The sequence below is a fragment of the Linepithema humile genome, chromosome 3, assembly GCF_040581485.1.
Source record: "Linepithema humile isolate Giens D197 chromosome 3, Lhum_UNIL_v1.0, whole genome shotgun sequence".
NCBI classification, from domain to species: Eukaryota; Metazoa; Arthropoda; class Insecta; order Hymenoptera; family Formicidae; genus Linepithema; species Linepithema humile.
Window position 1 is genome coordinate 29,423,763 of NC_090130.1, and position 14,386 is coordinate 29,438,148.

General features: G+C 45.4%; 2 protein-coding genes across 2 annotated transcripts; both read left to right on the forward strand.

Moving 5' to 3' along the window:
- The first annotated feature begins 64 nt into the window (after nt 1-64).
- LOC105669892 (tubulin beta chain-like) lies at nt 65-3,509 on the forward strand. Its single transcript, XM_012363091.2, has 5 exons — nt 65-376; nt 700-1,164; nt 1,634-1,938; nt 2,168-2,465; nt 2,746-3,509. Exons 1-5 carry the CDS (start codon nt 320-322, stop codon nt 2,962-2,964), a joined length of 1,344 nt encoding a protein of 447 aa, XP_012218514.1. The 5' UTR covers nt 65-319; the 3' UTR covers nt 2,965-3,509.
- Nucleotides 3,510-7,047: 3,538 nt separating this feature from the next.
- Nucleotides 7,048-9,272, forward strand: LOC105669793 (cuticle protein 64). The gene is made up of 3 exons (XM_012362923.2): nt 7,048-7,148; nt 8,319-8,516; nt 8,829-9,272. Exons 1-3 carry the CDS (start codon nt 7,137-7,139, stop codon nt 9,129-9,131), a joined length of 513 nt encoding a protein of 170 aa, XP_012218346.1. The 5' UTR covers nt 7,048-7,136; the 3' UTR covers nt 9,132-9,272.
- Nucleotides 9,273-14,386: the final 5,114 nt, after the last annotated feature.

A 14,386-nucleotide genomic window follows, 5' to 3' on the forward strand; every position in this document is an offset into this window, starting at 1 on the left:
CCGAGATCGCGCTCCTCTCATCTCGACTCGTATCCATGGGAACGCGAGTTCGACTCAGCCAAATTACATGAGTTACGGTTCTTAGGGTTAGGGATTTTGTCGGAATTCCAACGCGTTTCGTCGCGTCGAAGATCCTTCCGCGCTCTTCGTCTACCAATGCGTCGCCGCGCTACGAAATACGCGCGCATCCGGCTCTCGCATTTCCACGGTAACGAAAACAGACGACGACTGGTTTTGAGTTCGGCGTCTCGCTGCAATTCCGAGTTCGCATATCGCAGCGGAAAGGAGATTTTGTGAAGCCAAAGTTAAAGCAGCGATCATGCGCGAGATAGTACATCTACAGGCCGGCCAGTGCGGCAACCAGATCGGAGCCAAGGTACATTCCGATCCTTTGAATTAATCGTCCCGGATAAAAAGGATCGCGCGGTCCGAGATATAAATGCCAGCCGCGGGTCCGCAAATAAATACGTTCCGCCTAATCGATTTAACGAGCAACGGCGATTAGAATCTAATTTCGATCAATTCAGATTTCTATTTTCTAAAAAGCGCGAGCATGAGTTTTTTTTGCCTATTCGACGATGCTGGAAATCGGAACACGCGGCATTTTTATAGCGTAATTTTCTCTGTTTTTCGTATCGAAAATCGAAATCCGCGAAAAATTCGGGACGGAATATTGTGTTCTCTCATTGACGGTTACAGTTTTGGGAGGTGATTTCGGATGAGCACGGGATCGATCCAACGGGCACGTATCATGGCGACTCGGATCTGCAGCTGGAGCGAATAAACGTCTATTACAACGAGGCGACGGGCGGCAAGTATGTGCCGCGTGCGATCTTGGTGGATTTGGAGCCCGGTACGATGGACGCGGTCCGCGCGGGGCCTTTCGGCCAGATATTTCGACCGGACAATTTCGTGTTCGGCCAGAGCGGCGCCGGCAACAACTGGGCCAAGGGCCATTATACCGAGGGCGCGGAGCTCGTCGATTCCGTCCTGGATGTTGTGCGTAAGGAGGCCGAGAGCTGCGACTGTCTCCAGGGATTCCAGCTGACGCACTCGCTGGGCGGCGGCACCGGCGCCGGCATGGGCACTCTGCTCATCTCGAAGATCCGCGAGGAGTATCCCGACAGGATCATGATGACCTTCAGCGTGGTACCCTCGCCGAAAGTAATTTCAATTTCAATTTTTTGAATCTCGCTTTAATTAAAATCTCGAAGAATCCAGACTTTGCTTTCGCGGATTAAGCGCTCTTCTAAAGTTCTTTCGAAAGTACGTTCTACATGTTTTCCTATAAAATCTCGAATGGCTTTCGAGAATAATGCCAGATCAGATTTTGCGGCGAAAGTTTACGCCCCGAATTTCCGCGTATCGAGAATCGCCGGGGGCTGTATTTCTCGGCGGTGCGGCGCAAAAGTCTTCCCGATGCGCGCGGGATAAAATACAATGGATGCGAAACAAAGCGCCAACCAGAAACCACCTTTTGTCCTTAATAGGACAATACCGCGCGCGCCGCACGTTGCGGCTTGCGTACAATGCGTATACTCGGCGTGTATACACGGGCTCGATACGCATATACAGGCGGCGCCGACGTACCGTGTGTTTCCGCGTTATCGTCTATTCTTGCTTGCCTCCGAAGGTATCGGACACCGTGGTGGAGCCTTACAACTGCACGCTCTCGGTGCACCAGCTGGTGGAGAATACGGATGAGTCCTACTGCATAGACAACGAGGCGCTCTACGATATCTGCTTCCGGACCCTCAAGCTGACCACACCGACTTACGGCGACCTCAATCATTTGGTCAGCGCGACCCTGAGTGGCGTCACCACTTGCCTGAGATTCCCAGGCCAGCTTAACGCTGACCTGAGAAAGCTCGCCGTCAACATGGTCCCCTTCCCGCGACTGCACTTCTTCATCCCCGGCTTCGCCCCGCTGACTTCCAGGTTTTAAATTTCCTCCGGGGAACTAATTATGTTAAATAGAATATCGGTGTTTTTAAGCAAGTCGATATCGAATGTCGGCACGTACCGACCGCTATTTTACCTTCCTAATTAACAAAAATTGACGCAATTAATTAATTAACTGAAGAGGAATTATTCGTGTGTATGACCTTCTATCTATATTATCAAATTATATGCCGGACACTATTACATTTTGAAATAACGCTCGCAGGGGCTCGCAGCAATATCGGGCGCTCACGGTGCCGGAGCTCACTCAGCAAATGTTCGACGCGAAGAACATGATGGCCGCGTGCGATCCGCGACACGGCAAGTATCTAACGGTGGCCGCGGTCTTCCGCGGCAGGATGTCGATGAAGGAGGTGGACGAGCAGATGCTCAACATCCAGAATAAGAATAGCAGCTACTTCGTCGAGTGGATACCGAGCAATGTGAAGACCGCCGTTTGCGACATACCTCCGCGCGGCCTGAAAATGTCCGCGACTTTCATCGGCAATTCCACGGCTATTCAGGTAAGTCGATTTATCGGTATCCGTAAAACACGACGAGAATTCAATCAATTTATCACTCGCAAAACTCAATCACCAAACAAAATTTCATTCCGACTTTCAACTTTATCGATCAACTTTCGCAAATATTTGTAATTTCCTAAACGGATAAGGTGGGATTTTCTCTGGCGCAATTTATAGACCAAGTTTTCTAAAAAATCCAGCTTTATCATTCGATTCGCGTTTTGTAAACCGTTTTTTAAGGCGCAGATTTAGTTAAACCGAAAATTGGATGCTATTACAGGAATTGTTCAAGAGAGTGTCGGAACAATTCACCGCAATGTTCCGACGCAAGGCTTTTCTCCACTGGTACACCGGCGAAGGTATGGACGATATGGAGTTCACCGAGGCCGAGAGCAATATGAACGATCTCGTGTCCGAGTACCAGCAGTATCAAGAAGCGATCGCCGAGGAGGAGGGCGAGTTCGACGAGGAGGAGGAGGGCGAGGGCGAGGACAAGTGAGATCGTCCCATCTTCGGAGGATGTTTATCGAGTGTTCATACACCTGCCGCTTCCTTTCTGCTCCTCGCCCTCTTTTTATATAGTTATATCGTCGCCGTACCCTGTTAGAGTGTAAAATAATATGTAGCTGAGGCAACGGCGGCCGACACCTTGTTCCTTGTCTTCCGCGTGTCCTATCGTCGAAAGTGCATAAAATAAAAAAAAAGGAAAAAAAAAAGTGGAAAGGTTCTCCTCCATTTTCTCGAGAGAAGTAAGGAGTTCATTTCTCTTGCATCCTCTTAACCGCGCGTCGTACAACACCGACGAAACGAAACACTCTCAAGCGCTAGCTCGCGCGCGCGCGTTCTGGGGTTGCGCTTGGTTTCCGGGTAACCTCTGGTCGCTACGGAGATAATGCGAAATGTACGTATCGGGGAAACGTTTCCTGCTTGCTTTCCTTCAAGTAGAACACGGCGCGCAAGCACCGGCGGCGTTTGCTTACCCTCGGTTGCGTGCTTAAGACAGACTTTCATCTTAATTTAATTTGAAGCAGCGCACCTCTTATTTTCTCACCGTGTTTTTTCGCATTTACAAAATAATCCGGATATGCGCGCGACAAGCCGCGTATTGATATATTTCACAGCTAATTTTAGCTATCTACTCACGCTTAATTTCGCGATTAAGCGTTATTTATTTCGTCCACGCGCGTATACGAAATGGCGCGCGACGGCCCGTTTAGCCAGCTAAAAATCACTCAGCGATTTATTTTGGGAACTCCATTCTCCACGCTCGGGAGCAATTCTTTTACAATCCCGACGCCGCGATAACGCGCCATAATAAATCGCGCGGCGCTCGCGTATCGGAGGCTCGTACATCACGCCGGCATCACCGTAGCCGACGTCGTGCAACCGGCCGTATCTTCGCGCTCGGCCCTCGAGATCGACAACGTTATTGGCAATAATAATTGCACAATTGCGCGTGTAAGTGGCAGCCCGAGCGAGGACTTGGCGTTAAGCTGTGACGTCACGCATCCCTGAGCGTTCCGCGAAAAATGAGGCGTGATGCTTACGCTCGGACGCTCATCGCACAACGGCGGGCACGCATCCGTGAAGAGTGCACTGTCCTCGATCAATTTCGCGCGAAGAAATCCGTAAATTCCAAGGCGGATGTGAGATTTGAAGACTTATTTTTAAATTGCCCGAAATCCATATAAACATCGCGATTATCGGATTCGCGGGGCTTTCCATATAATTTTATGGCACGCAATCCTTATTTCTCAAGAATATAAATTCAAAGCCGTTTGGAAATAAATTCTCTTCTCATTCTCCGTTCACACACCTACCTATCCGCCGTGAGGGCGTTTACGTAACCGTGACGGAAGTGCGCGCGAGAATGGGCGGGGAAGTCGGTTGCACTCCGCCATGCAACCTGTGGTCCACTACGGAATGCTAATGCTAATAATGCAGACGCATAAACTCGGGATTTAGATCACGGCGTTCCAGTTTCCGTTGCCACGTGTCTCCCCGCCTCCGCCCCTCGCCGCGGTCACCCGCGATTTTGCGTCTTCGCCTCGGTCTTCGCTAATGACCTCCGCTGCAAACGACCTTACATAATTGCGCAGGAAAAGAGAGGGGAAAAAAAAAAACTAGTCCGATGCTTACATGGGCTCCGACGATTTAGCGGAAGAGAAATACGCTTACGGATGTTTGTCGCCGCTTATCACCGCCATCGGCGGAATAAGGAAAAAAAAAACTTGTTCAACAGCGCGAAGTTGACATTGTCCGATAAATAAAATAGAACGTGCGATAAATAAAAAATGCCATGCATCACACGTGAAATGCGAGCGGGTTCCACGGGTTAACGGACTTAATCCCTTTCGGCTTGTGTACGCGCATACCTTCGCCGCTTGCATTGTGCATCGTCACTCGACTGTGCATCGCTCTTTCTCTCCGGCCGTCTTTTAAAAATCGATCGCCCGCGGGCCCGCCGGCAGGAGACAGCGGGGCCGTTTGTCTTGCAGCGACATTTTGCGTTTCACGTAAAGAGAATACGTGTACATATATATATATAAAAGTATGTATATATATATATATATATATATATATATATATATATACAATACGTCGTACAGTAGCTCACTTTTACGATGTATATTGCGCCGATATTTATCTTCGTTAGCCCCAATTCGCGATCGGACTAGGCGTAGTACCTCGCGGGTACACGTAAGGGCAGACATCGGGCCGCGCAGGTAAGTTAATCGCGTCGTAAACCATTAGGGTTCACTTGGATACAAATGGCGGTCTAACGTGAAAAAAGAGCCAGCAAAAAGCGGTGAGGAATGTTTAGCGAAGTGCGCACTTAACTCCAATGTACAACATGATTTACAAAAAAAATTACTTGCCGCGATAATAAAGCGATAATAAAAATGTCTACAAAAAAATACAATTCCAATCTACAAGTACAGATTTTTGAACATTTTTCAAGTGTAATATTAAATAAGAATTTGATAGAATTTTTGTAGTAAACCTTTTTTTAAAAGAAGAGTTTATTCCAAATTGATGAAGGAATTTAGTAGTAGAATAGAACGCAGTTTATTAAAAAAAATGTACATATATTAATATATGATCTCTAAGAATATCCAAGGGCGGAGCTGCTATTTCAGTTTCCGAGGTGACGATCTGAGAGCCGGAAGAGCAAATAAACAATTTAATGAAAACTTCCTAGCACACATATGCATATACGCATGACGCAGCTTAATTAAGAAGGCGACAGTGGATAATAAACGTTTATTACGCGGAATATTTGCACGGTTGCGGTACTACTACCTGTTTACGAAAGGTGTGTACGAGGTGACGTATAAGTGCGCGAGTCGCAATAAGGACGACGATAATCCGCCGCGACTAGCAAGGCTGCGAGTATACGACATTGGGCGAGGCGAACAGGGAAAGAGTGTGTAAAAAAAAAAAGTTTACTCCGCGGTTAATGAAGTTTCATTTTTTGCACGCGAGCTGTATTATTATCACAGGTGGATTCCATGAATAATCAAGTCGTACAATGTAATATTAGTTGCAAACTGTGAATAGAACGCATTTCCACGAGTTCACCGCGTATGATGATTCATTATTCGCTCCGGCGGCGACCGGAAGCGTCACTCGCGACACACCCACTCATCCTTCGATCGGAGAAGTGATGAGATCGATGCGAGACGCGGGGCGGCGCATTTATGGAGGAGAGCGAACATGGGAAAATATAGGGCCGAGATTATACATAGTGCATAATATATGCGGTGGATGAAAATAAAAATATAAAATGTGTGATAATAATATCGTAGCGTGTAATAAAAACGAGCGCGCGGAGCTATATTCTCCCAACACTTAAAAAATGTATCAGAGACGCACGAGAGGTAACATAAATTTCTAATAATATTATGAAATAAATAATATTTTTATCAGATATCGGCTTGCAGCGAAAAACCAATATGAATAATAAAAATGATAATGAGAGAAATTAATGATAGCGCGAAAGAAGTATGAATTCTCCTCGGTGTCGCACCTCCGCGTGCCACATTCGACCGGTCGAGGTCCCCGTGCTGCCCTGCTCACGCTTCGCGGAGCACAGACAAGATCATAGACGCGCGAATAATTACAGAAAGCGATTGAAAGAAGCCGGCCGATGGAAAGAGACGAAGGAGAACACCAGAGAGAATCTCTCTCTCTCTCTCTCTCTCCCTCTCCCTCCCTCCCTTCTTCTCTCTCCTTTTTCTCCTCGGCTCGCGCTTATTCGCGCGTGTACGCTCAAGGTGGGCACGAATGCGCTTTTTCTCACGATGGGAATCGAACGACCGATACCTCTTTTTCTCCCCGATCCGATAATGGCTTCGTCCTTCGCGCGAACCGCGCGCGGAGACCGCGCGACGAATCATCCGGCGGCACCGCAAAGGATCTAGGATCTAGGTGAGCGCGTAACGAGCACCGGTGTGCTGCACCCCTTCCATCGACGTACACCTCACCTACGAAATCGCCTTGCCCATTGGTAGGGAAAACAAAAGTCTTTTTTTTTCCGCAACTCTCCCCCTTGGATTCTAGCACGCGAGCGCGGGTAAAAACAATCCGCCGGGACTATATAAGTGACCTAGCGGGGTACGTGAGATGTAGTCAGTCCACAGTACCGACATCGCAAACATCCGCAGCAACATGTTCAAGCTGGTGAGTAAAGTACTCGTGGTACTCGGGGCGAAAAAAGAGCTTGGCGGAACTTTTCTCGGGATAGAGTGTATCGACGCGATCTCGCCCAAGTGACGCGAAGAGTGGCAAGAAGACATCTCGGAGACTTTTCGCGCGTTCTTTCATAAATCTTTTCGTATTTTATTCTTCGTTCGTTTGTCCAGAGAAAAGAGAAGTAAAAGGCGAGAGCGCACGGGAATTATGTATATACTGCTAGATTTGAAAATGTTTACTTCAGAAAATGATACTTGGTACTCTTATAATTTCACTCTTATCCGGCGACAGAGAGAGAAAGAGAAAGAGAGAGAGAGAGAGAGAGAGAGAGAGAGAGAGATTAGATTTATTTCTCCGGCTGCAGGGAGAGTCAACTCGCGGTATCGTGAGAAATTTCTCGGATGATCCGCGGTAACATTTGCTGTGAACTTTACATGCCGCCGCGGGCGCGATTTTATCGCACTTGAATACGCTCGTTTCATTCATATCATATGAATAGATACGTGGTTGAAATCATCCTGGATATGCGTAAATAAAGCCGAAGGCTATACGTGACGATGTGAACCGTTCGCTCATAAACTTTGCCTCATCATTTAGGACAATCTCGTATAGGAATTTCTATTGAGAGAATATTTCGTCACACAGGAATTCGCGGGAAAACGTTTTCTGCGCGTATACGCGATCGGTTTTACACTCACATACAATATTTTTATATTTACCTTCAATATTTTTATAGCATCTATTTTTGTGTTTTGTAACTTATGACATAATTTTATAACATATTTTTCCGTTTATATTACAACATAAAAAACTTATCTTTATAAATAAATCTTAGCTTATAAATCTTAGCTTTTATTTTTACATTGTTATTCTCGGAGGCAAGCTTTGCCTTAATGAGCTTTATATTTTCTCATTTATTATTATTTGCAAAACCTGAGAGAGAAAAATGTCATTAAATCATTTTATCAACAAATGCGTGCTCACGCACATGGAGTGAAAAAAAAAAGGAGACCTTCTTATGGATATTGATCACGATTCCGCAAATGTTTTTCGTATTGCACAACGCGCAGAGTCGTATTTCGCCCCGAATTCCATTGTGATTACTTCGTCGTAAAAGGAATGAAGGGACATTCTTCACGCGCGTACACTTTACCGCAGATCGTTCTTCTCGCCACCGTCGCCTACGCGTCCGCCGGCCTTTACTCCGGATACGGAGGAGTCTATGGTGGCTATGGTGGCTATGGCAGTGGTTACGGCTACGGCGGTTACGGTTTGGGTCATGGAGTAGCGGCGATCGCACCTGCGGTCGCATACGCACACGCTCCAGTTGCAACCAGTTACGCCAATACGTACAAGGTAAGCGCTCAAACGTTGGACGTGTAGCCGGACGTTACGACACGAGGAAAGGATTATCAGCGTCGCTTCGACAGTGGCTCATTGTGAGAGACCGAAAATTCCAGTTATATAGTATAAAAGTGATACGATAAAAGTAACACGTATCAGCCCTTGCGCGAACGACCATTTCACGACGTAGCAGAAGAAGTCTCAGACCGAAAATGAAATAATGGAATAATTTTGAAATAAATTTTAACGAGGGTGATACGTCGTAAGAAGATAATTAATTAAGATGTCTAAGTAAGACGAAGTAATGACCGAAATAATTTTTAGGTCGCCGTTGCTCCGGCTGTCACCAAAGTCGTTGCACCTGCCATTACCAAAGTCGCGTATACCGCACCTGCTATCACAAAAGTGGCTTACGCTCCAAGTTATGCCGCGCCAGCGGTGAGCTACGGCCACTACGGATACACTGTGCCGCCATCCGTCACCTACTTGCACAACAATCTCGGATACGGACTCAGCCATGGATATGGTCTCGGCCATGGATATGGTCTCGGCCATGGATACGGACTCGGCCATGGATACGGACTCGGTTATGGACTCGGCTACGGCCACGGCGGCGGATACTATTGATTAAAGATAACCAAAATATTTGGGAGTAACTCTGCTCTTCGACGAGTTCGACTGTAACGGCCGGCGTTACTGCTCGCCCATACTGCCACAAACTTTGTCATCGGCTATGTACATGTTTATAATACACGTTTTCAACTTTTATACACCGTCTTTTCCCTTCTTACAATGCGTTTCTGCGACACTTTAGATTATTATGAGACCGAAAGACGCCGCAAAAATGTCTAGAAATAAAGTCCAGAGAAATACCAGCTTTCAGCTGGCTGAAAAGGTAAATGGAATGTTATCTTAATCGAGCATCTGGTTAAACATGATTACAAAAATGTTCCAAAAAAACAAGGACATCTTTATAACATGTTTCAGACGTTTATATCGCCCGGCTAATTAACTTTGGATCATTATGCTTCCAATGTTATTTTCAATGTTATTTTCGCCTTATTATTTAATCATATCGTTGAATTTTTATTCTCGCGCTTGTTACGCGACTTATACCGCGGTTTCGCTATCGTCGATCGCTATCGAATCCAAATCGCGCTCTTACGCCCCGCAGAGGTCCGTCTCGTCTGACCGGAGACGCGATTGTTAGAGACTTTTATACATTCGGTCTTAGACCATCCGTCCATCCAGCGGAGCGTAAGAGGTTGCGCAAGGTGAGAAGGAGGTGTAGAGCACCGTATGCACAGAAGAAGCGAGACTTAAGAGTAGATCAAGGCTAAGGCGAGGCAATTGCGAACTTTGTTTATCCCGATCGATGATTGGTTGTTTTGGTCCTTTTACCGCGATGTAATTTTAATTTCACGATTTTATATAATAATAATAATAATACGCGCTTTATATAACACGCATTCACCATATTAAGGCCTTTCCACATTTAATCCCACGTTTTGATAAGCGGCAATAATATACCCAATTACTTTGACGGACAGCTATAATGTTCTTGAATAATTCGGAATTCCAATTAACCTTAGAAATTGACAATTACGTGACAGATATAGATTAGCGGATAACAATTTAACAAGGCTTCGGAGCTCGGCTTTTATTGTTAGAGCTTGAAATCGACGATTGATTGTAAGCTTTAATGGGATGCTCGATTGAGATAACATTTAATTTACCTCGATTTATTTAGACGCAAAGGATATTATCAGCTCCGATATGTCAAAGATAAGATTTTCCGCTTTAATAAACGCAAGACCGGCCGATTAAACTGATGTACATGACAAGGTACGCGCTTGCAAGCTGTTTGCGAAGCAATTCGACTCCTTTAAAGTCAACATCTCTGTCCAGGGTAGATCGATAAAGGAGATACTCGACGAATTATGCGTTCTCGTTTCACACGAATTTAATTTGCGCGACGGTGTCCCGGGCGAATACAGGTCGTCCAAGAACCATCGAATGTTTTTTCAGTCTTTTGGCCGATTTGCAAAATATGTTTTTCTTTCTAATTAATTATATGCCAATGTAAGCTAAATCTCAATTTCAAATCCTGTTTATTTTCAATCCGAAATTAATTGGAAAACACAATTTTGTTGTTTATTACTTCCCCCGAAACTTGTTATTATTTATGTAAAAGCCCTTTATTTTTGCGCGCTAATTATTTCGTATTTATTGATAGTTCGCTGTTTTTGTCGACAAAAAAAAAAGGACTTTAATTTGACCGCAGAGTTTATGGCAAAAGGTACACATCCAGTGATTGTGGGACCAACTGTATATTAACCGTCGTGCGCCGCTTACGCTTCTCGTTTATTCTTCGTCATGCTCGCCGAGGCGAGCACTGAGTATAGTGGCGAAATATGTGAAATATTACGACGTCAAGGGTCCCAACCGCGGACAGTCGGTCATTCATTTATTTACTTTCTCACTTATCGTTGCACGCGATCGTGCTCTAGATTTATTGGAGCAGGGTCGTCGCCTCACGGACTCCGCCCAGACGGCACGTTTTCGCGGATCGGCGAGAAAGATCGAGAAATGTGCGTGCGTGCGTATGTACAGCGTTGTCCTCGGAGCGAAACGCTCCGGAAAACGAAAATGAATTTCCTCATAGCGGCCGTGGAAAAGCGAACGTATACGCGATCGCGGCCGCGCTCCATTTTCCAGACTCGGTGGTAATAAACTCTGCCGGAAGTCGCGGGATTTACTTGTCGCAATATTAATAGATTTTAATTAAACTGGTTAAAAGTGTATAGGACCAAATATTATCTTCGTAAATAACAAATATGAGAAGAAAATGCTTGAAAAGGGATTTTAAAAATTTAATCAGAATATACTTTTTCGGTCGTTTCTATATCCGCAAGATTGCAAAGAGAAGAATCTTTCCGCACATTAATAAATAATAAAGTGTAAATGATGTATCATTTTCGATTTTGGTTTGCCAACGCGTTTTAAAATATTAATGCCAGTTTAGACCGAAGCATCGCATGTAGCTTCCATTGTAATATCAAGCAATTTCCCGATTAGAATCGCACGGCCCCGATGCATTGTAATTAATGCCTCACATACCTCCCCGCTGTAAAGTGAATATAAACGCAATATCACATAGCCGTATCAATCCTATTGCGTGAGCGTAATGTAGACGTACTGTCAATTACCGCGTCGCCCGGAGCCTGTATACAGTTTGTAATAAGAGCGCGCGGTGATTGCGCAATAACAATCCGTGGCCCAGGGTTTATTTCGGGATCGAGAAATAAGTGACTTTGAGCGACGTCCCTACGATGAGCGTTGTTGCGTATAGAAGAGTTATGCGATTCGCCAGGGAAGGTCGCGGTAACTTTCTACGGCGTATCGTAGATTCATTGCGAGTTGACCTCGCGTCGCGTGATCTACGCCAGCAACTTTTTTGTTGGCAATAAATTATACAAATTTCTGAATTCGTCCTCATTAAATATGTAGCGTTGTTACGCAGTTAAAGCTAAAAAGTTGTAACAAGCTAAAAATATTTGCACGCTCACTTTTTTGCAGCAACTTTATGCGAATAAAAAAATATCGCCGCCAAGTGTTTCCATCTGAATACTAATTGTGTGCAATGAATGAAACACTTTTCGGTAATATCTGCTTTATTTAAAATTATTTTCAAAAGGACAGAACGCAAGTACCATTCTTATTCATTGCAGTTACGCAACTGATAATAAGTATATTTAAAAATAAATATCCATCCGTCGCTTTACACAATATTCTAAAAATATTCCGAAAATCTTTTAGCACCGCAGTTGAACAGCGGCCTACCGAAATTACAACATTAAAATAAAAATGAAATTACGTAAAGCGGCCGGGGCAGGCCTTCTGACTTATGTACGAGCACATTTGGCTTCGCCCGTAATTCAAGCGTTTTAACGTAGGCTGGCATTAAAATTCCTTTTGAGACCTAAGTACTATAAGCGGATTATACTTTTTACTCGACGAAATACGTATATCTCATTTCGAACGCGTCAACGTCCGCTGTTGCGAATCGGCGGATTGGTGTAACGCAGACAGCAAGCAATAAATGGAGATACGACGATTTGTATGATTGTGAAGTATTAATTTATTAATATCTCTGTGTGTTATAAAAATATTATAATTTCCCTCTAACGGCCAGACGACATCACAGACAATGTCGATCCGAGCCCATAGCTGGAAAACCGTTCAGCCTCGTCCCAGAAAGATATGCCATTTCAGTGGATGTAACTGACAGCAGGTGCGGCGTAGGCGACGTGCGCGGTGTGCGCGGCGTAGGCGATCGGGGCGGCGTGCGCGGCGTAGGCGATCGGGGCGGCGTGCGCGGCGTAGGCGATCGGGGCTGCGATCGGTGCGGCGTGTGCGGCGTAGGTCGCGACCGGGGCTGCGTGCACAAGGGATGCTGGATGCGCCGAGTAAGCGACGGGCGCGGACGCCAACAGGCCTGGTGCGGGCGCAGCGACGGCGCAGGCGACGAGGGCGAGAAGAGCGGCGAGCTTGAACATGATGATGTGCGTGAGAAGTCGCTGACGAGCAAGATTCGTACGGGTTGGCTTACGAGTGCTACTCGACTGGATACCGAAGACCGTTTCGCAGCACATTTTTATAGGACCGAAACCCCTCTTACGCATCGAGAGAACTGGTTCCCTATCGTTCTACCGCGTGATACAGAAGCGGCTGCGACCCGGGCGCTTACGCGGGCCAAGGTCTTCCGGAATTGCCGAATTTCGCCGATCGGGAGATTTGGATCGCTTCGGGCAGATAAGAAGGAGCGGGGAGACGCACGCCGCGCCGGCCGCGCCGGTGATCGATAGATCGGGTGATCGTGTCGTGTAATTTGCGATTATTAATCGTTGCTTCTCGTTCGACTGAAAATTGCGGCTGGATGTGCACCAACACTCCTCACCCCTGGGAAAATAATTTACCGTATAAATTTAATGACTGCAACAGTGGTCTATCGTATGTAAATAATTCCGCAGCGTTTGAACGTGGAAACGAATTTGTGGTGCCAGAATTATAAATTCATCAGTTTAATAATAAATTAAATATACGTATAAATCTATAAACTCGTGCATTATACATTCCGATTAAACATATTACGGGACACGATCGTGAAATTTTAATATATCATTGCGACCTATCACTGCAATTCAGCCGACTGGCGCTGATCAGGAGAGAAAGAGAGAGAGAGAGACGCGGATGCATCTTGCGTAAAGACGCAAGAATATTTTATGCGACGCACACACGCCGTTGCGTAGAGATGCGGTCGATAATCCCGATGTTACATACATCTAGCCGGCTGTCACGGCTGCATGGGAGAATCGCTGCGATTTTCGAGTCGAGTGCCGAGTTGTCACGCATTGCCATTGTCAATGCGTGATTGCGCAAGAACGGTGACAATCTGCGTAACGCACGGGACCAAGAAAAGAAAGAACACAACACACATGCTTTGCTTATATTACATGTTGTCGTATGCGGAGCGCGTCGTGCAAAATTGTGTAAGTCGAGCATCTACTTTCGCGACTCGTGTCACAATGCCTCTCCCCTCTTCATTCCGGTCTGCGCCACCCGTTCTGTCTCGACTTTGAACGTAATATAAGTAGGCGTGACAGGCGCTCGATATGCATTATTCAATCATTAACTCGATCATTTATCAAAAAATATTGTTAATATAGAAATAAAGGAGACGAAAAATTTAAGAAAATTTTATAAAATTAAGAAAAGTCTTCAGAAAAGAAAAAAGCAAAGTTATTATTTTTTTAATAAATACAAACATAAATTATTTGTGAGAAAAAATAATTTCTTTTAAATTATTTACTATATTTAAG

What these genes read in the sequence shown, in the direction of transcription:
- LOC105669892 (XM_012363091.2), top strand. Translation starts at nt 320, where the DNA reads ATGCGCGAGATAGTACATCTACAGGCCGGCCAGTGCGGCAACCAGATC. An exon ending in TTCGCCCCGCTGACTTCCAG is followed by an intron (nt 1,939 to 2,167) that starts GTTTTAAATTTC and finishes TAACGCTCGCAG; the next exon opens with GGGCTCGCAGCAATATCGGG. An exon ending in GCAATTCCACGGCTATTCAG is followed by an intron (nt 2,466 to 2,745) that starts GTAAGTCGATTT and finishes ATGCTATTACAG; the next exon opens with GAATTGTTCAAGAGAGTGTC.
- LOC105669793 (XM_012362923.2), top strand. An exon ending in GTTACGCCAATACGTACAAG is followed by an intron (nt 8,517 to 8,828) that starts GTAAGCGCTCAA and finishes AATAATTTTTAG; the next exon opens with GTCGCCGTTGCTCCGGCTGT.